General features: G+C 45.3%; 2 protein-coding genes across 2 annotated transcripts; one reads left to right on the top strand and one right to left on the bottom strand.

The window, feature by feature from the left end:
• Nucleotides 1-4,058: 4,058 nt before the first annotated feature.
• LOC124698982 (protein DJ-1 homolog A-like) lies at nt 4,059-6,138 on the bottom strand. Its single transcript, XM_047231361.1, has 8 exons — nt 6,049-6,138; nt 5,598-5,900; nt 5,369-5,518; nt 5,093-5,275; nt 4,890-4,970; nt 4,599-4,802; nt 4,362-4,502; nt 4,059-4,263 (listed from the first exon to the last, which is right to left on the bottom strand). The coding sequence occupies exons 1-8, from the start codon at nt 6,136-6,138 to the stop codon at nt 4,063-4,065; spliced, it is 1,353 nt and encodes a 450-aa protein (XP_047087317.1). The 3' UTR covers nt 4,059-4,062.
• An 8,661-nt stretch (nt 6,139-14,799) lies between these two features.
• On the top strand, nt 14,800-16,061 carry LOC124698981 (alkylated DNA repair protein ALKBH8 homolog). Its single transcript, XM_047231360.1, has 3 exons — nt 14,800-14,963; nt 15,161-15,364; nt 15,557-16,061. The coding sequence occupies exons 1-3, from the start codon at nt 14,904-14,906 to the stop codon at nt 15,878-15,880; spliced, it is 588 nt and encodes a 195-aa protein (XP_047087316.1). The 5' UTR covers nt 14,800-14,903; the 3' UTR covers nt 15,881-16,061.
• Nucleotides 16,062-19,987: the final 3,926 nt, after the last annotated feature.

Raw genomic sequence — 19,987 nt, 5'->3', positions numbered from 1 at the left:
GTAAACTGTGGGCTGGGTAAAGCGATGACCTGTGCGCCTGTGTGGTGCGATCTACATTCTTCTAGATGAAGCTCAAGGTATCAGTAAGTTTCATATGTACGTACCAGTGTGTTCTTTACTTTTTATTTTTATTTTATTACATTGAGGCTTATCTTTTCTAGATCGGCATGGGGTTTAGAACTTCAGATTCAGTGATTTCACATATTTTGTCCTTGAACCAGTGTGACATGGTATTTATCTGAAATTCATAATAATATCGAAGTTTCAGGGACAATACAATGGGCTTTATATGTATTTACTTTGTAGATAGATGAATGTCTAACGGGGAGTACTTTGTTGGTCTCAACATTAATCAAAGATATAAAAGCACCATGGATGTTGGTACTGTGATTTATGTATAGACTAGCTAAATACCCGTGCACTGCTACAAAGTAATCAGTTATGTTACTTCGCGAGCACGCGTGTCCAGTGAATACACATGGACGTTTAAACTGCACAACTGCTCCTTTTTCGGCAACCAGCATTAATAGGATGGTGCAAGTCCAAGACCCCACCAAGGATATATGTACTTTTAATTAGGGTTCAACATTCCTCTTCTGCCACTACTAACCCACAAATGTTTAAATACACTACAATCAGGTACATTGAGTTATATTATACCTGGAACTCACCACGACGAATATGTCGTTCTAGATTTCCTTCTAAAGTTATATACGAAGATTCACTTGATAAACTGGAAGAAATATCCTTGTATCATTTACCTAAGTAAATGATCACACCCACACTATCACTTTTTGGAAAGTAGCCAGCAATAGTTCTTTCCATTAGAAAAAATGAAGCCACAAATTGATTCATTAACTAAAATATAGAATGGATGCTCACAATGGCTAATGCACACCTTAAAGCAATAATAAACATTGTGGAATGCATGATGTTTAAGAAAAAGTGTGAATGCTGACTATACACTTCCACAAGAGTACATCTGGCATCCTCTGAGACTAAAGTAATATATGGTTGAGAAAAAAGAAATTTCCGTGGTCTCCCGAATATGATAATCATATAGCTCTCAAGTCTCAAGTAAGATAACTAAAGTTTATCTTACAGTGCTAGCAGTGACCCCCTTTTCACCTCCTTGAATGTGTCAAAGCTGTAAGAAATGTGTGCGAGAGATATTTGGAATTTATCCTAGAGGTATTGTGTAAGCGTAGATGCTTCTCTCCATGTAAGATTTTTTGCTTTTGGGATGAGATTTCTTACACTCATAAAGTATTCAGTTGCACATGTAATCTAGAGGAGAAAACCACTAAAAATTACAATAATTGTTGCAGTTATCAATGTCGTACAATTAAGCAGTGCTTGCTCAACATTTGTATTATGTCAGGACTAACCAGTCAGTGGATTACTGTGTAATATCATAGCATTGTGATTTGTGGTGCATTAGTGCTAATAGTCATTGCTTATTTAGTTAGTAGAAAATTGTTGTTAGCTGCTCAATATCAGTTCTACTCAACATGCTTGGAGGTTAGTGGAAAATGGCCTGACTGTTGGGTCTGAACTACACAGAAGGAAAATAAAACCTGCTGTGTTTGTGTTGCATGTGGGCGTGATGAAAGTATGGCGCATCGGTTCTGGGAGTGCCCTCACTCAAATTTTGTTTGGAAGGAACTTCAATCGTTATTGGGCCCCTTGGGGAAAACCCAGAGCGGATGAGGAATCACAGTGAGTTGTGCTGGTGGCTCCTGGATTTCTTTGGCTAATAGAAGAAAATGATGGCTTGTGGAGGGTAAAACAAAGGCATTGTTAGTCGATGCCTGTAATGTAGCATGTCTTGCACGCACAGATGGGCCTGCGCATTGACAAGCAGAAGATGTTTAATTTGTTAGATCAGATTATTTTATATAATCTTCCCTATGATGCCTTCAGGCTTCATGGCTAAATTTTGTTCTCTGTTTTGCAGAGATTTTCCATATGCGGCTATGCAGGTGATGGTTTTATTTTTTTCTTATTTACACAACATTCCAGTATCGACATGCATATGTCTAATCCACTTATGTCATGAATCCTGAGTAGGCATCATATGAATGAATTTGTGGAATCGATACAGTCACTTCTTGTTTAAGCTGCTATTTCCAACTCCATGTTTGTCAATACTATGTAGAATCTTTTGTTACAAACAATTATCGTGTGGTTTTTAAAACTTTTTTTTAGAATGGCAAGGGGATATGTGGGGCAACTGAAAACAAAATATTACAAGTTAGCTAATATTGTGCCATAGTATTTTGGGCATGTCATAAAGAATGAGTTAACTGATATAAAGAAGTGCAGGATTTAACTGTACCAAAAATATTAGGATAACTCCTTGTTGGATAGTTACATGATAATATAAATATCAACAAATAACTTTTTTCTTCATGTCAGTTCTAAAGACAGGCTGTGTGTGAGACCAGTTACTTTCGCTGTCATCATTTCGCTGAAGATGGTGGTTACATGTTTCTTCAATTTAGAAAAGTGAGGGTAGTTTAGAAAAGTAAGGGTTCAACATTTAGAATATCCATTTCATTATGCTGTTACTTCATTAAGCCGCACATTTATATCTCCAAATTCAGCATATCTTGATGTCCCAAACTATAGACGATGAATCAAAAAGTAGGGTTTTGCTGGAGTTTCATGAAAAGCCATCATGCCATTTTTCAAGGAAGCTTTGGATATATTGGGCTGACCGATGTATGAGTATATTCTTATTTGGTCATTTGGACCTGTGGTAACAGAATCAGCTTCTGTAGTTCTTCTGCTGTTAGCTGAACTTCCTCTTGTTTTTGACGCTGGCTTGCTGCCTGAGCATATAGGAACTGTAAAATTCAGGATCAAAAACCTGTTCTCTCCTCAGCCTGTATTATGAAATTTATTCTTTTCAAGTTGGATCGCAGAGGTCACTTGTGTAGCCTAGATGAAATATGAAGCAACTATAACATCCAGTTCTGTGGCTCATGGAATTTTGCATCACTGATTATTGGGTTTGATTTTCAGACATGGATGTAATGACTAATGACGATGATGGTGAGAGTTTTAGAAAGTGCCACTTATTTTTGCCTTCTATTTCATATTTGATTATTGTGTTTTCCTTTACCTGATGAATACATGTTCTATTTCCTTTCATGTAACTTAGTCTGATTCCTAAGGTTGTGGTTGGCACCTATATGAGCACAAGGAGCATGTTGTGTTCTGTTTTTGAATTGCATAGCAACAATTACATCTTGGCCAGATTTCTAGATTGGTGTTTAAAAGATGCATAAGTGTACATTCACTTTTGATGTGAAAGTTTGGCTTCTTCGAGAGTGTAGAAAATGTCCTTTACTATGCATAGCAACAATTACATCTTGGCCAGATTTCTAGATTGATGTTCAAAAGATGCACAAGTGTACATTCACTTTTGATGTGAAGTTTGGCTTCTTCGACACTGTAGAAACCGTCCTTTACTAGAGCATCTCAAAATACATAATCATCAGTCATATTAATTTCCGAGTTACATGATTCTTTGTACTAGGAGATAATAATTATGGTTTGGAAGTTAGTATGTCAAGCTTAAATTTTTGTACTTTCTCCAATTTAAATTAATCGATTTCACTTTGTCTAGATACAAATGCATCTAGAGTAGATACTTAATAATTAGATACAAAGTTGAGTCAACTAATATAGATCGGAGGGAGTATATAAATAATACATTTTGACATGTCGACAAGTATGAAATGTTAGAAAATTATGTTTACGTGTACGACGATGATATAAACTTGAGGCATGTATTGATGGCATTATAGGGAATGGAGCAAGCTTTAACACAGTTAAGCAATCATGTGAACACACATAAATTAGGATACATGTTTTAATTTGTTGTCTACAATAAAATTTGCTATCCCGTGGCAACGCATGGGCAATTGTCCTAGTCACATAAAAACCAAGTCTTTCGCTACAGGGACAGCCTTCTCTCTGCCGAATAGCATGTCAACAATGGCCAGGTTGGCAACGAGGAAAATGCCCCACGAATGCATCCACTCGTCTCTGCAGTCACATAAAAACCAACTCCTTGGCTACAGAGACCGCCTTCTCTCGGCCGAATAGCTTGTCAACAATGGCCAGGGCGAACTCTGTCGCGCTACCTGGCGCTTTACTAGTGATGAGGTTACCGTCGACGACGACCCTGTATTCGCACGCGCTCTGGTCTCTAAGCAGGTACGCCACCGGTGGAAATGATGTTGCCTTCTTACCCTAAAACGACAGAAATTGACCATCACCAAATTAGCTCGATCTTTAAAAAATGCAGACGCACACAACACAACTCACAAGGAAAAAGTGTGATAGAGCACCTTGAGCAAACCGTGGGGCTCGAGGACGTAACCAGGGGAAGCGCATATTGCGCCGTAGGGTTTACCAGCTTCTGCCTGTTTCTTCAGCAAAGCAACAAGTTCCTCTGTACTGGTAAACTTCATAGCCCCAGGAATACCACCCTGTACATATACATCAAGCAGCATACTCATTGAAGTATGTACTCCCGAGAGCACCACAACGAAGAAAATAAAGCAACTGAAATTGACATGTATTACCGGCATGACGATCAGATCGAACTCCATTTCAGCTGCTTGTTCCATCATCACATCAGCTATGAGATTGAACTTGTGGTGACGGGTCACGATCTGCAGCGTATCCTCGACCGATCCGATAGTAACATGTGCCCCTGCTCTGCGCAACACGTCGATCAGGTTGAGAGCCTCCATCTCCTCCGAGCCATTGGCAACTGGTACGAGAACCTGCGGCAGCACAAAGTCCCTTGTGAGGACGAAGAAAAGCAAAGTGTAATCCATTCAATTCGATTTCAGATTTCATCTCATGCATACCTTAGGTGTGCCGGCGCATTTCCATTGTATCTGATTGTACTCTTTGATGGTATAGTCAATTCCTTGCTGGGGGCGCACATACTAATTGGAGAAGGGGAAATGACACAAATTAATCCAGAACCAGGGAATGCTAAGTTTATGCCATTTGAGCTAGATCGTCAGACCCAGCTAATTAAGGAAATTGAACCGAAGAACTGCCGTACCAAAGGTCCAGCAACCTCCTCCATCTTGTCTTCTCCGTAGAGCTGTTCCACCAAGGTGAGTGCGAACTCGATCGCCGTCCCGAGACCCTGGCTGGTCACCAGGTTCCTGTCCGTCACCACCCTCGAGTCCACGGCGATCACTTCATTGCCGAACCTGCCCAACAATGGCGGATAGCAAGTCGCCTGAACAAAATTTCAGAGCACGCCAGCCAATGATGTTTTTCAACAAAATTACTAACATTGTAGAGGAGGTAATTTAATTCTCTGTATGTGCACCTTGAAGCCTTTGAGCATGCCCCAGTTGGCCAGCGCCACCGCCGGAGCGGCGCCGATGGCACCGTAGAGGCGCCCCTTCTGTACATGCTTCTTGACCATCTTCTCGAGCTCCTTGCAGTCTCTAAGATTAACTGATCCTACCATTCCTCCCTACAGGATATATAGGATGATGATGATGCAACGGTGTAAAAGTGAACTGAGCATGGGATGAAGTGATGAGAACGCGCACTGGTAGGACGATGAGGTCGAATTCCTCGCCTTCCAGGTCGGCGACCCTGCCGTCCGCGACGAACCTGACCCCGTGAGCGGCCTCCACGACGATGTCGCCGACGGTGGCCACCGTGACACTTGCGCCGGCGCGTTCAAGAATGTCGGCAGGGGCAGCCGCCTCCAGCGGCTCCGTGCCGGCTGCCACCGCCACGAGCACACGCTTCGGCTCGCTGCCGACGACGGCGCGGGAGAGGAGCTGCCTGCCCCAGGACACTGCCCGCCTCGCCAGAGAGGAAGCACAGCAGCAACAACCCCCCTGCTGCTGGTGAGTGTACAGCAAGATGCTGAAGTTACTCATAGTAGGAGCGAACCGACCGGCCAATGCCGTCGCACGGTCACAGTAAGGTCGACACAGTATGGCATGGATAATTATTCAGCGTACGCACCGGTAGGGCGATAGGTTCGGTGGCCTCGTCGCGTTCCACGCCGGCCGGCACGAGCTTGACCTTGCAGGCTGCCTCCACGGCGAGGTCCTCTGGTGCTGGGGCGACGGCGGCCATCGGAGTTGTGGCACCGTCTTCTCTTCCGGGAATCCTCCCCTGCAGATCTCGATGGCCTTTTTTCCGCGTGCTTCCCACGACCACGCGAGGGTCCCCTGTAGCAAGGAAATAATTAACGCGCGCGCACATGGCCAAACATGGAATCAGCTCAACGGGAAGTCTTCTCTAACGGAAACCGCGCCCTAACGGTGTTTGATCGCCAGTTCATATTCGTCCTGATTCGTGCCACACCCTCAGCATATATCGTTTGTTTGCATTCCTATCGATATGACATGTCTTTTGATATTTATTTGAAACTGTAATGAAATCTTGTTCTACATGTAGTAGATTTATTTTACAAATCAAATTTACAGTAGCTTGGTTGAAAAAGAGTTGAAACAATCTAAAAATTTGTTGATGCATGCATGAATAGTGTTTTTAAAATAACATGATTTCATTAAATTGAATAAATTTCAAACAATGCCATATCGAACACGAAAAATATGCCATTGTAGTACCGCCATCTCCAACGGGGCGATGCAAACTGACGCTGAGCGACCATTTGCGTCCGCGCGGTCGTAAAATGCGTCTCCAGCGGGGGCGACGCAAAGTGACCGGGCCATCCGCGGCGACGCAAACCTGGCCCAAATATGCGCCTCGGATGCGTCTATGTAGACGCTGTACGGACGCGCAAAGTGTCCGCTCGCGTCTGGCGGACGTTTCGTCGGGCCCGCCCGGCAGCGGCGTCTTCTCAGGCGCGCTGGCGCCAACGCGTCGCTTCGGCAGTCTGCGGCCGCGTAATGGCGATGCCTCGCGTGGCGCGCGGCCGCCGCCTACCTCTGCGCGCGAAGTAATGGCGATGTCACGCGTGCCGCGGCCGTCGCCTGCCTCCGGCCTATATAAATAGGGGCGCGGGCATCTCATCTCCTCCCACACAAAACCCTAGCCGCTGCACTACCTCCACCTTTGCCACCATGAGCAGCGTCGGCCGCGGCCAAGCTACCGTGCATCCACCTCCCCCGATCTCGAGCTCTGACGAGGAGTTCGACGACGACGACAGCACCGACGACCTCCTCGACCCGGTCAGGGACGCGTAGTTCCTGGCTGACGCGGAGAAGGAAGCACAGGAGGAGCAGGCGGCCCACGCGGCGTTCGACGCCGAGATGGAACGCCGCAGGGTGGTGTCCGCCGCAGAGGACTCCGACATCTCATGGTCTTCTGATGACTCTGATGCGCCTACCCCGGAGGAGAAGGCGGTGGAGCAGAGGGCGTTGGTCGACTTCTTCGAGCCGCTCAAGAAGACCGAGGATGCCGCGAACGAGACCCTGCGGTGGTGCCTGCTAGAGGACGAGGCGGCGCACCGAGCTCTAGCGGCCGCACGGCTGGCGGCGGAGAAGCAGACGCGGGAGCGACGGGGCCGGGCCGTCGAGCAGCAAGTAGTCTAGACTTGTAACAAATGTAGTTTGTATAATTTGTAGTACCTGCTTCCTAAAATATTATTGCAAAATAAAAAATGAATCGCACCGCTGGAGCACACCGAGACGAAAACGGACACGCAGTCAAAATATGTCCGCGGAGCGACGAAACGAACACGCGCAACCACTTTTGAACCGTCCGATATGCGTCGCCTTGTTGGAGATGTCTTAACCACGTACAAGGTCATGAACAGCGGATCAGTGACCGCTAGGGCATGATTCCACCAGAAAAATCGTATTTGTTAGCTCAACCTCATGTAAGTACTTTTGAGTACGCGCCGCTGCGGCCTTGCCAGACTAGGGCGTGTTTGGTTGTGTGCTATCTTTTTGGTATTTGTGCACGCAGTCCACTAGAGCTATTATAGGCTGGGCTAAGTTTAAATTTATGCTTTTCGATTTTTTTTTTAAATTTATGCTCTTCATTTTGTTTGGTCACTCCACATAAGACATAAAAAAAAAAGACAAGGATGTTTGGTTAGGGTCGGAGTATGTTGTGTTTAACTAACCAGTTTTGTCTTAATTTCTTCTAATGTACCCAACGCAATATCAGATAAATTCTACATCAAAAAGATGCAACTCGATGTTATGATTCCATTCTGCAACTGGTTTCTAGTTTCATTGAGTGATAAGAGTTTCATTTTGTGTTCATGTTTGAAGCTTTTTTAATCGAATTTTATCAACTAAGAAATGGTCACAGAAAAAGAATCACAACGTTGAAATGCATATTTTCCATGTAGAATTTATCTCGAATCAAAGCATCTTACGTAGATTAGAGTGGATTGGATAAAATAGATTAGATAGGCAAAGGTTGGGTAATATGCACAACATGCGTGCACTCGCGTGGAGCCACAGCAGACAATTTTTTCCCTTATAAAAGTCTGTCTTCATGATAGCATGATTCACGAGTTCCTCATTAGCTAGGTCCTAAGTTGTTTTAAGAAACGTGTGATGTCAAATTTTCTTTTCGGTGGGTAACCAACCTATGGTTGGATGGTTAGGAGCGTAGTGGTATCTCCATCAGAGTTTAAACCTCAGGTTTGACACTTTGGTGTCTCATTAAAGACAAAATATTCTTTAGTGGAAGACGATGTTCCCGTCGACAGCGAAGCGCCTGTGGTGACTTCGTCAATCTCATGACCCGTCGGATAAAGTTTCTTGGACGCGGTCTCTCTAAGGTGCCATAGAGGTAGGGTGTACGTGCGTGCGTTCATAGGGGTGAGTGTATGTGCGCACATGTGAGTGTCTACGTTTGTACCGTGTTTCGCAAAAAAGGAAGACACTTCGTGGTCAACCAAATATGCCCCTAATAGGAATATCCGACTCCGGACATGCCAAAAAAATACGAAGAAAATTGGGTGTCGACCTTTTTATTTTCTCTTGCTCATATTTCTCGGCTAGAGAGTACACTCGTGTTTTGAACATGGATGTTGCCTACACAATATATATAGCTTTAACAACCAATTTCCAATCATTTACTACATTATCCATTTGATTGGCATGATTCCAATAATCAAGAAAAAAACCAAGAACTTTGGCTAGGAGGTATGCCATACAGCTGGGCATGGGCCGCCCGGCCAAGACGGCCCGACCCGGCCCGAAAATCCCGATCCGGGCTGGGCCGAGCTTGCATGTCGGGCCGTGTTTGGGCTTGATATTGGAGCCTGAATGTCAGGCTGGGCCAGGCTCGGGCTTGCAGAAAACACGATTTAGGCTTAGTTCATGCCGGGCTTGTCGGACCGGACCAGGCTTTCGTCCGTTCGGGCCGGGTTCGGACCTGATTTATAAGCCTGAAGGTTGGCCCAGGCTGGGCCCGACCCTGGGAATTTAGGTTTGGGCTTTTTCGGGCCTGGCCCGAAACCCGGCCCAGCCCGAGAAATGCCCAGGTGTAGTATGCCATAAGATAGGTGTTAGATTTTATATAGAATTTAGCATAAATGATTATTAGAGAATGTTCCAACGTGCTTCAATTCTACAAATCAAATAATCACCATAGAGAAAGTCCTAGTAATTTGAACCCTCCGGGCCAGGCTTTCATCCGTTCGGGCCGGGTTCGGGCCTGATTTATAAGCCCGAAGGTTGGCCCAGGCTGGGCTCGACCATGGGAATTTAGGTTCGGGCTTTTTCGGGCCTAGCCCGAAACCCGGCCTAGCCCGAGAAATGCCCAGGTGTAGTATGCCATGAGATAGGTGTTAGATTTTATATAGAATTTAGCATAAATGATAATTAGAGAATGTTCCAACGTGCTTCAATTCTACAAATCAAATAATCACCATAGAGAAAGTCCTAGTAATTTGAACCCTCCAAAAGTTCTTGGCAATTTATGTCAATGTTTAGGAAAAAACGCACCTTGGAGCGTCTCTCTCCCCGTCTACAGTAACGAGAGAGGTGACTTTTGGACCCTCGAGCCCGCACCACCTCTTCGCCGTCGATCCGGTCGATTCCCCGCCCTCCGCCGGCCGCTCCGGCGGCGGGAGGACGGGGAATCGCCGGATCTGTGCATAGGTGTTATGTAGGTGTGAGTTTGGTGTCAACCGGTGGCGCGGAGGAGGAGATGGCGTCGCCGGCGGTGCTTTTGCAGGTGGAGGACTTCCTCTTCGGCGGCGGCGCTCGGTGGAGCTCCGCGGCTGTTCTTCCACCGCGTCCACGCTGGCTGCTCTGCGGAGCGACCGTGTGTGGTTTCCCCCTTCGCCGGATGCCGCGGGACGGAGGATCTGGCGTCGACGTCTTTGTGCAGGAGGTTGGAGAGGTTTGGTTCGGCGACGACGGCGTCCGTTGGCGTAGGTCCTCTGTGGCCGGCGCTCGGCGACTTCCCGTCCGCTCGGGGGAGCTCTCGATCCAAGGCGTCAAGGAGAGCAGGAGCGGCGGCGCGCCACCGACGGCGCCATGGATGACGACGTGGTCGGGTTGCAGTGAGGCTTGGACTGTAATTTTTGTTTCTGCTAGGGTCCTCTCTGTAATTTGCTGAATTTCCTTTCAGCCCCTTGTACTCGCAAAAAAAAAATATGTCAATGTTCAAATATATTGAAGCGGAGCAAACATATGGGAAATTGTTAGATATTCAAGCGGACGGTGGATGGGAACTACGATTTCATCCATCGCCATATGAAAAGTTGTGATTGAGTCGCACCTTAAATCCCGATGCCATATTAGGGTTCAAGTAGTATCCGAGGTTGCTCTTACAACAACGTAAATGCTCACACCTTTTCCTTTACACGGTTGTAAGAAAATCTTCACCGGCGCCCCCGATAGCATTTTGGGGGCCGGCAGCGAAAATGGACTTGCACCGGTGCGCCCCAAACGACGCCGGCCAATTTTGGAGCCCAATAGAATCGCCGGCAATCCCGTGCTGGCCCCTTCGCCAAGGGCGCGAATCGCGCCGGCACCTCGCGGTACGTCTGAAAACGAGTATGGGATCCGCATGGCAGCCAGACACACTGTTTTCCCACCTCCTACACACACCCGAGCCGACTCCCACCCCTCTAGATCGTCACCGTCGCCGTCGCCGCCCACCCTGCTTGCAATAGACACCGCCGACTGTCTAGGAACCGCCATCCATCGACACGGCCGACACCCCCTCGACCGGCGGCCGCTGTTTCGCCCGGAATAGAGCTCGTCGTCACCGCGATAGTATCGCCCCTCCCACAAGGTGTTCGTCCTATTGCCGCGATAGACATCAACGACGAGATAATGGTGCAGCTGTTCACGGAGGAGCAGAACGCTCAGGCTGTTCGGTGGCAACAGCAGCAGCTGATTCTGACGAACATGCTGCGCGTTCGCCAGCCTTTCTTCGTCGTGCCTCGGCGCGACGGCTCAAATCCAGGCAAGAGGAAAAACATCAACCGGCATCGTGAAGTCGGCGCAATGCTGCTTGACGCCGACTACTTCAACGACGACGCGACTCATTCGACGAAGGAATTTCGGCGCCTGTTTAGGATGAACAAGGACATGTTCTTGAAGATTGTCCACGGCGTCAGGGAGTACGACACGTACTTCATGGCCAAGAAAGATTGCACAGGTTTGTGGGGCTTCACCTCAATTCAGAAGTGCACTGCTGCAATGCGTTGTCTTGCATATGGAGCTCCTTCAGATACAGCCAATGACTACCTACGGATGGCAGAGTCGACATGTACAGAGACTCTCTACCGGTTCTGCCGAGCCGTCATAGCGGTGTTTGCTAAAGACTATTTGAGAGCACCAAGAGCAGATGATACAGCTCGGATCCTACAGAAGAATGCCGCAAGAGGGTTTCCTGGGATGCTCGGGAGCATTGACTGTATGCATTGGGGCTGGAAGAGTTACCCTTTTGCTTGGCAGGGGATCTACAAGGGCCATACTGGTGAGTGTAGTGTCATTCTTGAGGCGGTGGCAGACCATGAGCTTTGGATTTGGCATGCATTTTTTGGCATGACAGGAATAAACAATGGTATCAACGTGTTGCAGCGCTCTCCGGTGTTTGCTAGACTAGCTGAGGGACAAGCTCCTGCCGTGAACTTTGAGGTAAACGGCAACGCATACAACAGGGGGTACTATCTAGCTGATGGTATCTACCCGACGTATGCTATATTTGTGAAGACAATTCCCTCTCCATCAAACGAGATGGAAGCCTATTTTGCAACATGCCAGGAAGCAACACGCAAGGATGTTGAGCGTGCTTTTGGGGTGCTTCAGCAGCGTTTCACCATTGTCAGGTACCCTGCTCTCACTTGGTCTGAGGCATAGATGTGGGAGGTGATGAACGCCTGTGTGATCATCCACAACATGATCATTGAGAGCGAGCGGGACACACTTGTGCAGGATGATCATCCATTTAATTATCAAGGGCCACTAGCTGAGGTAGAGCATGTGCCCCAAGAATTTGCTGCTTTTCTTCATATGCACAATGAAATTTGAGATGCAGGTGTCCATGCACAGCTGAAGGCGGATCTAGCTACGCATTTGTGGGCGGGGAGAGAAGAGGACCAGCCAACAATGCATGATTTTATTTCTATTTGTTTGCCTGGACGAATAATTTAAGTACTATTTATTTGTTGGGTTGTATGAATAATTTAAGTACTATTTGTTTGATTGATTGTATGAATAGTTTAATTTTATTTGTGTAATTGTATGAATAAAATGTGATCGATATGTTGTTTCAAAATATAGTAAAAATTAAAAAAAATTGGGGGCCACCGTTTGGGAGGCGTCGGTGTGGGAACAGCCCCAAATGGAGGATGCACGGCCGGCGTCCCCAAACGGAGGTGTCGGCGCCCTTACCGGCGCCTATTTGGGGGCTACCAGTGGAGATGCTCTAAGACAGTGTGTCCGTTTTGATTGTTAGCATTCCTTTAGCCTTTTTTGTATAATAATGGAATAGGAATATGTGGCATCTTTAGATCCGGGGTTGTTCTTACAACATCGTAAAGGTTCAAAGTAGCCACCACAACAAGTCTACAACACACAAATGATTTATTTTCTGCCTATTGATAAACCATCATCCATATTGGTATATAAATCGCTCATAACATGTTGCGGCTTGTTGTTATCCTCCACGATGTTTCATGATGCCCATGCCACTACAGAAGTTATCAAGATCCCGCAAATATGAGTAATCTTCTAAAAAAGACATGTTATACTATTTTTTTTGGAACTTTAGTTTTTCCAAACCAAAATATATTAATACCACAGTATTTGTATCGAAACAAGGTCGGATCAATTAAAGGGTAGATATAGAAACATAAGATAGAGAGGAGAGGCGATCTAGAGGCGGCAGCCAAAGTAAAACCAATGTGGGTTTTTTCTCACCCTCGCCGACGGTGCCGCCGGTTCGCTTCGCCCTCAGTGGCCTTGGGGGATTAGAGGTGTGGCAGACCACAACCCCTCACCAAGGGGAGGGACCTCATTCCTTTTTAGCATTTTTTCAATATTTTTGAGGATGGTGAGGTGGCGACTACATCCTGATGTCAGAATAAGGTCCTCTTTGGCGCGTATAGTGCTCGCGGAGGGCTTGTAGAGTTGTGCGCCCAGTAGATCATCTGGGATCCGATTGGTTTTCTTGTTTGTTGGTATGGTTTCAGGTCAATTTCCTTTTAATACAACAAACTCTACTACGACAAATTTTGTCCAGCTCCGATAATGGAGGGGCGAGGACGCCAATTTCGTCGCTAGGTAGTCCAAAGACTTATTTGTAATTTTTATCACTTTTAGGATTATCTATAGTGCTTTCGATGATTATATTAACAGTTTGGCAGAATTTTCGAAAAATTAACCAACCTTATTTGAGTGCTAGCAAACCACTACTCTACTTTTCCTCCTTACTCAGTTTTGAAAAAAAGATGGTTGGACCACTTTATCCAATACTTCGAAAACCAATAATTTTAAAGATAGAACCCATGGTGTTGAAACTTTAATATTTGTTAGAGGGAAACACATCAGTGTATGTTAAACTGTAGTATTATATATATATATATATCGTATATATATATATAAATCATAGTATTTTAAAAAAAAAACTTTAAGAGGGTGTTTGGTCTCTAGCCACATTTTGCCAACCCAATGGCATGTGTAACAACTACAAAGTGTGGCTAAGAAATTAGGCCCCACACAATGTGGCTAAGAAATTGAGCGCCACAAAATGTGGTAAAAGTTGTCAAAAAATAACTCTACGATATATGGTCCCATGTATAGCAAAGTGTGGCAATGGTATAGTGTAGCAAAACAAACGCACACTAATTTGCTAAATTTTTTGTTTGGCAAAGTGTGGCTGTGAACCAAACACTCCGTAAATTTACTTTGCTACCGAACACACTCTAAATAGACCAACACAAATAGTAAAAATAATGTATAATATGAAATGAAGACGAGTTAAATCTGAATATCCCCGCAACGTTTTATTGAAATCTAATAAAGGATATAGCTGAAGGCGGCCAGTATGTTTACGTAAACGCAAAACCAAAGACGGATGCAAGATACTGAACCACAGTACGCTGCGACGCAGTCACCATGGCTGCCGCCGAGCCCGCCGCCGCCAGCTACGACGACGAGCTTCGTAGACGTGAGGCGCTACGGGAGGTCTTCGGAGACTCATCGGAAAGCGACTCCGATGCGCCTCGCGAGGCTAGCTCCCCGCCGGTTGGCGGGGCGGGCCCTGAACGGTGGAGCTGGGAGGCCGTAGCGGGGGTGAGGGGCCTGTGGCTCTGCGCTGACTTCCTCCCTTCTTCCTCTGGCCATCTCTTACCTGCTTATTTTACCAGAGCCATCAAATCACAGACGAAATTTGGGTCTAGCTTGTTATTTTGCTTTAATGAATTCTAAGTATCGTTGAGATGATTCACAATGTCGATGTCCCCATTTGTGTTATTTGCAGAAGGATGGTTTAGTGATGCAAGCAACCAAGTAAGTTATTTTCCCCTCGATTGTTTCAGTATCTAACAAATGTGCTAGCTTGTACACTAGGTTTCCCACGAATGTTCACTTTTATCGTGTACAAGTTTTTTGAAAGTAGTGGAGATCTGCTGTCTGTCATCAAATTCCAGGAATTTACATGCTCATAAGCTGAATATCGAGTTTTGTTTCAAATTTTTCCTGTTTAGGCAATGAGATTTGGTGATCTCCCTCCATGGGCTGTTGAACTTTCTGCGCTTGTTCGCGAATGTATTTGCATTGGTGATGTTGATGTTGGCATCAGCCCAGGGTGGACGAACGAGGATGAAGATGCATGTCCTCTGCCATCAGATTTGCTATGGAGGGAACCGCTTTTTGATCAACTGATTGCAAACAGATACAAGCCAGGTGAGGTGCGAACTGTTATTCTTTTCAACAAATTTGGAGCCCTATGTTCAACATAAAGCATACAAAACAGTGCTATAATTCAAACCTTGCTTCAGTTCATACCCACAAGGCCACAACACAACTACACAAGTAAAATAGCTGGATGCACTTTCTATAATTCCTATAATCTGTTATGACAAACTCATTTTACAATCTAGGGTATCTGTGCTCATGTTGATCTGATGCGCTTCGACGACGGGATTGCAATAGTCTCTCTTGAGTCCGCCTGCGTGATGAACTTCAGTCGAGAATGCGCTTCCTATGATACACAGAATACACAGAAGCACGGGGAGAGTGAATCGACCAATGTCCCTGTCTACCTGAACCCAGGTTCACTTGTAGTACTGTCAGGCGATGCACGGTATCACTGGAAGCACGAGATAAACCGCAAGCCAGGTGCTCAACTCTGGAATGGGAGAGAGCTTGAACAGCATAGAAGAACTTCAGTTACTCTGAGGAAACTTAAGGCTTCTCCCAACTAAAGTTGGCAGGGTTAACATTTGTTGCAAAATGTTAGTGTTTGGCAATGTTACACTGATTATTTTTGCTAAAGATGACCAGCTCGATGTTTTTGTCATGTGAATACAATGTTCCGGTATTTGAAACACACTGTAGACTATTCCGAAATTATGAAAGTAAGAATTTATTTTCTTTGTGGAGGCACTTCATCTTGGTTGCCTACAGAAAAGGAAGAGGTGTACTGAGGACCAGATTGTAATACACGCATACACCAATTCTCCTAGTATTGACATCAGTTGTTGATGTTCATTTTCCCTTCTCAGTTGATCATGGTATTTGCATCTACCCTAGCTGGATTTCGTTTTTCAAACACAAACTGGATAGAAAGGGCATCAATTCCATATTAATTGTTGGATAGTGAAGTGGTGATGGCCCTGTAACTTAGTCAGACAAAAAGGCAGTCCTGTTCGTTGGGACTACAAAAAAACATGGTTTTTGCGGCTTTTTGCATCCATTTCTACCAACTGCAAATCAATAGTGATGATGCACATGGTTTTTTCTTTACCACCACAGGTCGCCATTGAGTGTTACGGGTAGCAGGCGCAGGCAATAGAGAAGTAGTGCGACATTAGCATATCACTACAAAACAACTAACTGGTCTACCATCCCCACCAGCTCAGGATCATCCGATCAGAGCAATTCCAATAGTATAGCCAACTGTTGGCTATAACAAGATGTCATATCATTTGTAATCATCATATAGCTAACATGTACAATAGTTGGCTATAAAAATGTAGTACTTTACTAATATATGACCCACCTTTCACTCTCACAAGGTGCCTAGGAGCACGTGCAAGAGCTGGCTATTGCATAGTAGCCCACCTCCCTTCTCTCTCCTCTTCTCTCTCCTCCAACTCATCTAAAATATATTATTTAATGTCTTATAGTCAGCTGACTGGACTCTATTGTACTTGCTCTCAGGCTGCTCATAGTGGAGAGTAACTTAGACTAGTAACATATGATATGTTACTAGTCTAAATTACTACCTTCATAGTGGGTAGTAACTTACATGTGGTTTCATGCAATGTGTCATTAATTATGTTGTAGACTCATATTGCTTTGAGATGTGTGATGTTATGGTAACATAGCTAGTTACTCCCTCCGTCCCAGTTCGCAAGGCAAAGTTTTCAAATATCTTGGCCCAAGGTGAATTCTCATTGGCTCTAAATTTGCACGTTAAAACATGCAAAAACTTTGCCTTTCACATGCATGGAGTACTAGTGTGCGGTGGTTTCACATGCATGGAGTACTAGTGCGTGGTGGCAGATGAAAATAGGAGTGTTTGCATGCAAAATTGAATTAGTTTACTCCCATATTAAATGCAAAATGTGCCTACGAGGTGAGGGATTTTGGGACAAATATTTTTTGAGAATTTGCCTTGCGAACTGGGACGGAGGGAGTACCACCTTACTCTCTTTCTTCATTTATTGTCATGCCATGTCACCAAAATGCCTTGAAATATGTGATGTTACCACCTATGTTACTCCCACTATGAGCAGTCTCAGGGGACTCTTCATGCATGTTCAGCGTTCGGCAGCATCATTGCCATACTGCTCGATGTACACCTCCTTGGGAAAGGGCAAGGCTATCAGCATCACAATGAAGTAGGGACTCATGATGACCACAACCGCCAGTGCTGGCCACAGCGGTAAGTAATTGAACGCCCGGCCCAGAGCACGATGTAGACATAGCCAGCAAGCGTCAGTACAAAGAACTGGTTCTACAAGGTGTTAGTTGCTAGATGTTGGCATGTCTAGTGTAGTAGTCCCAATATCATTTCCCAGACAAAATCCACCTTCTCTATAGGGCTTTGATTGACGGGAAATGACATCTACCTATGAAATTCTGTAGTCCCCAATCAATTTCATGAATTCGAGTTCACCAATGCATGTACATTGTGCGCCTTTCAATGGCATCTTTCTTTTGTTGTTCCTAATCAATCAATGTACTAATTCAGATCTCCATCTGAGTTTCAGTTTTAGTCAGTGCATGCATGTAATAATTTGGCAAAACATTGTTGCAATTTTCAGTCAGTCTTATAAATTTTGAAGCAAGTAGTACTAATTCAGATCTCCATCTGAGTTTCAGTTTTCTCTCAGGTGTAAATTAATTCCTTAAATTCAATACGACAAGGATTAATGTTACTCATTGATCATTCATGGCATGTGTGGCAGTTTCAGCTGTCGAGAGCAGATTCATTAATCCCTGTGCCTACTCATAGGACCCGACTAAGAGGACACCACGGCAGCGCAGAATCAGCGAATGCACCCGAGATCAAACTATCAGGACTGTGTTTTTTTTTTTTTTTTTTTCGAAATGGAAGGACTGTGTTTTGTAAAGAAACAGAAAAATGCAGTGGCCGGCGGCAGCAACACGTCCAGACTCCAGACTGAGCATACATATAGCACAGTCAATGTGTGGGCATGTACATACACTTAACAGTTAACACTTCACAAACATACACCTTGGCTCGCAAACCTGAGCCCCGAGTTATTGTAAATTACACAGTTCTAAGCATGAAATTGCAGTCCATAGAAATGCGAAAATTTAGCAATCGGCTTATCGCAAGTTTGATTTTTCAAAAAAAAAAAGAACGATCAAGATTCTTCCTCTCCAATAATTCATTGTAGTAGTAACTTAAATTCCAAGTTCCCACCGTGTCCACCGCATCGCTCAAATTTCTCTCGCACACAAAGTTTTCTGCACTTGGAACCTTTCAAGAACTTCCAAAAGTACAGAACTTTCGAAAGTCAGAGGTAGTAAATAACGATAGGATCGCATGTACTCCAGTACAGAAGCGAGGTTTTTGCCCCAAAGTTCCTCCTTGCAGGAGGAGCGAGCAAGATCAGACGAGGAGCAAGGCTGTACGGCGGAGAACTGAACGCGATGGGGGAGAAGGATGCTCTTACAAAGATGTACTTGATCAGCGGACCCAGCAGGTTCCTCCGGAGCCGCGCCTCCTCCGCCGTGCCGCCCTTCGCGACGAGGGACTGCTTCTCTTCCACCGTGACACCCTTCTCGGCGAGGCAACGGCGACTCCTCCGCTGCCCGGTCGCCCGCCGGCTCCTTCACGACCATCTCTGATTGCTAGCAGGATGCGACAACCCTGCCGCCGCTCATGTCCACTCCCCACCGGCCCTTACGCTCTGGAGAGTGTACTGTGGAGAATTGCGAAGAAGGTGGCGTCCAGGAGGTAGGAGCAGGGCCCCTATTTAGCGGGCTGTGCAGCCCACGCTGAGATTTATTTAGCAGGCTGGTCTGCCTTATCCACAGCCCGAGTTGAGACCTGTCAGACGCCATGGGTGCCCAACCAACAGAAGAGTAGAAAATGCCCAGATTTTTGGACCTATTGCTGCCACTCCAATGCAAGACAAGAAGATTTGCTGCTGGCACTCAAACGCAAGACAAGATCCCTAAAAATACTCCGTATGCTCGATAAAAAATTTCTTGCTAAAAAGAACAAAAGAAGAAAACAAAATATATTGGGCTAGCTAAGGGGGGGACTTCAGATGTGCGCCTATCGTAGTTTATGTCTTTCGTCTCATAGTTCTCTACAGGTAAATGAGAACACACGGTGATAACTCAAGCGAAACTCAAAGCCGTTGGAGTGAACCGTGTTCAAGAAGGTGATGTGCGCCATGGATTTACGAGGCTAATGATGCTAAAAAAAATTAGACCCAAATATGGCACGTCAATTTAGAGAGCGACCCACTGGGTGTTCACCACACATGCCAATGTCGGAGAGAACGTTGCCATCTTTACCGTGGGTTCCAGGATCCAAAGGCCAACGTTGCATTGCGCAAGTTTACCAAAAATCAAACTTTCTCCCAATATAAATCCCTTTTTTGGCCGACCTTGATACTACTTTGTGTGGGAGGAGGCAATGTTGGGCTTCAGTTGGTGTGTCTCAGTCATTGTGCGGTATTTTTTTTTGTGTTAGCTAGTACTACCTACATCCCAAAGCATAAGGTTTATATTATTTTTAGAAATTTAAACTATGTTAAGTTTATAAATCATTAACATGTCAAATATAAAATCAATATCATTAGGTAGATAATAAAATATATTTT

The sequence above is a fragment of the Lolium rigidum genome, chromosome 3, assembly GCF_022539505.1.
Source record: "Lolium rigidum isolate FL_2022 chromosome 3, APGP_CSIRO_Lrig_0.1, whole genome shotgun sequence".
NCBI lineage: Eukaryota > Viridiplantae > Streptophyta > Magnoliopsida > Poales > Poaceae > Lolium > Lolium rigidum.
The sequence above is the reverse complement of the archived record's forward strand: the minus strand, read 5'-3'. Positions and strand labels throughout refer to the sequence as shown.

Coding starts and splice junctions, on each gene's coding strand:
- LOC124698982 (XM_047231361.1), bottom strand. CDS start 6,138: ATGGCCGCCGTCGCCCCAGCACCAGAGGACCTCGCCGTGGAGGCAGCC. Junction 4,803..4,889: donor AATGCGCCGGCACACCTAAG/GTATGCATGAGA, acceptor GTGCTGCCGCAG/GTTCTCGTACCAGTTGCCAA. Junction 4,264..4,361: donor AGCCCCACGGTTTGCTCAAG/GTGCTCTATCAC, acceptor CTGTCGTTTTAG/GGTAAGAAGGCAACATCATT.
- LOC124698981 (XM_047231360.1), top strand. CDS start 14,904: ATGTCGATGTCCCCATTTGTGTTATTTGCAGAAGGATGGTTTAGTGAT. Junction 14,964..15,160: donor TTAGTGATGCAAGCAACCAA/GTAAGTTATTTT, acceptor TTTCCTGTTTAG/GCAATGAGATTTGGTGATCT. Junction 15,365..15,556: donor ACAGATACAAGCCAGGTGAG/GTGCGAACTGTT, acceptor TTTACAATCTAG/GGTATCTGTGCTCATGTTGA.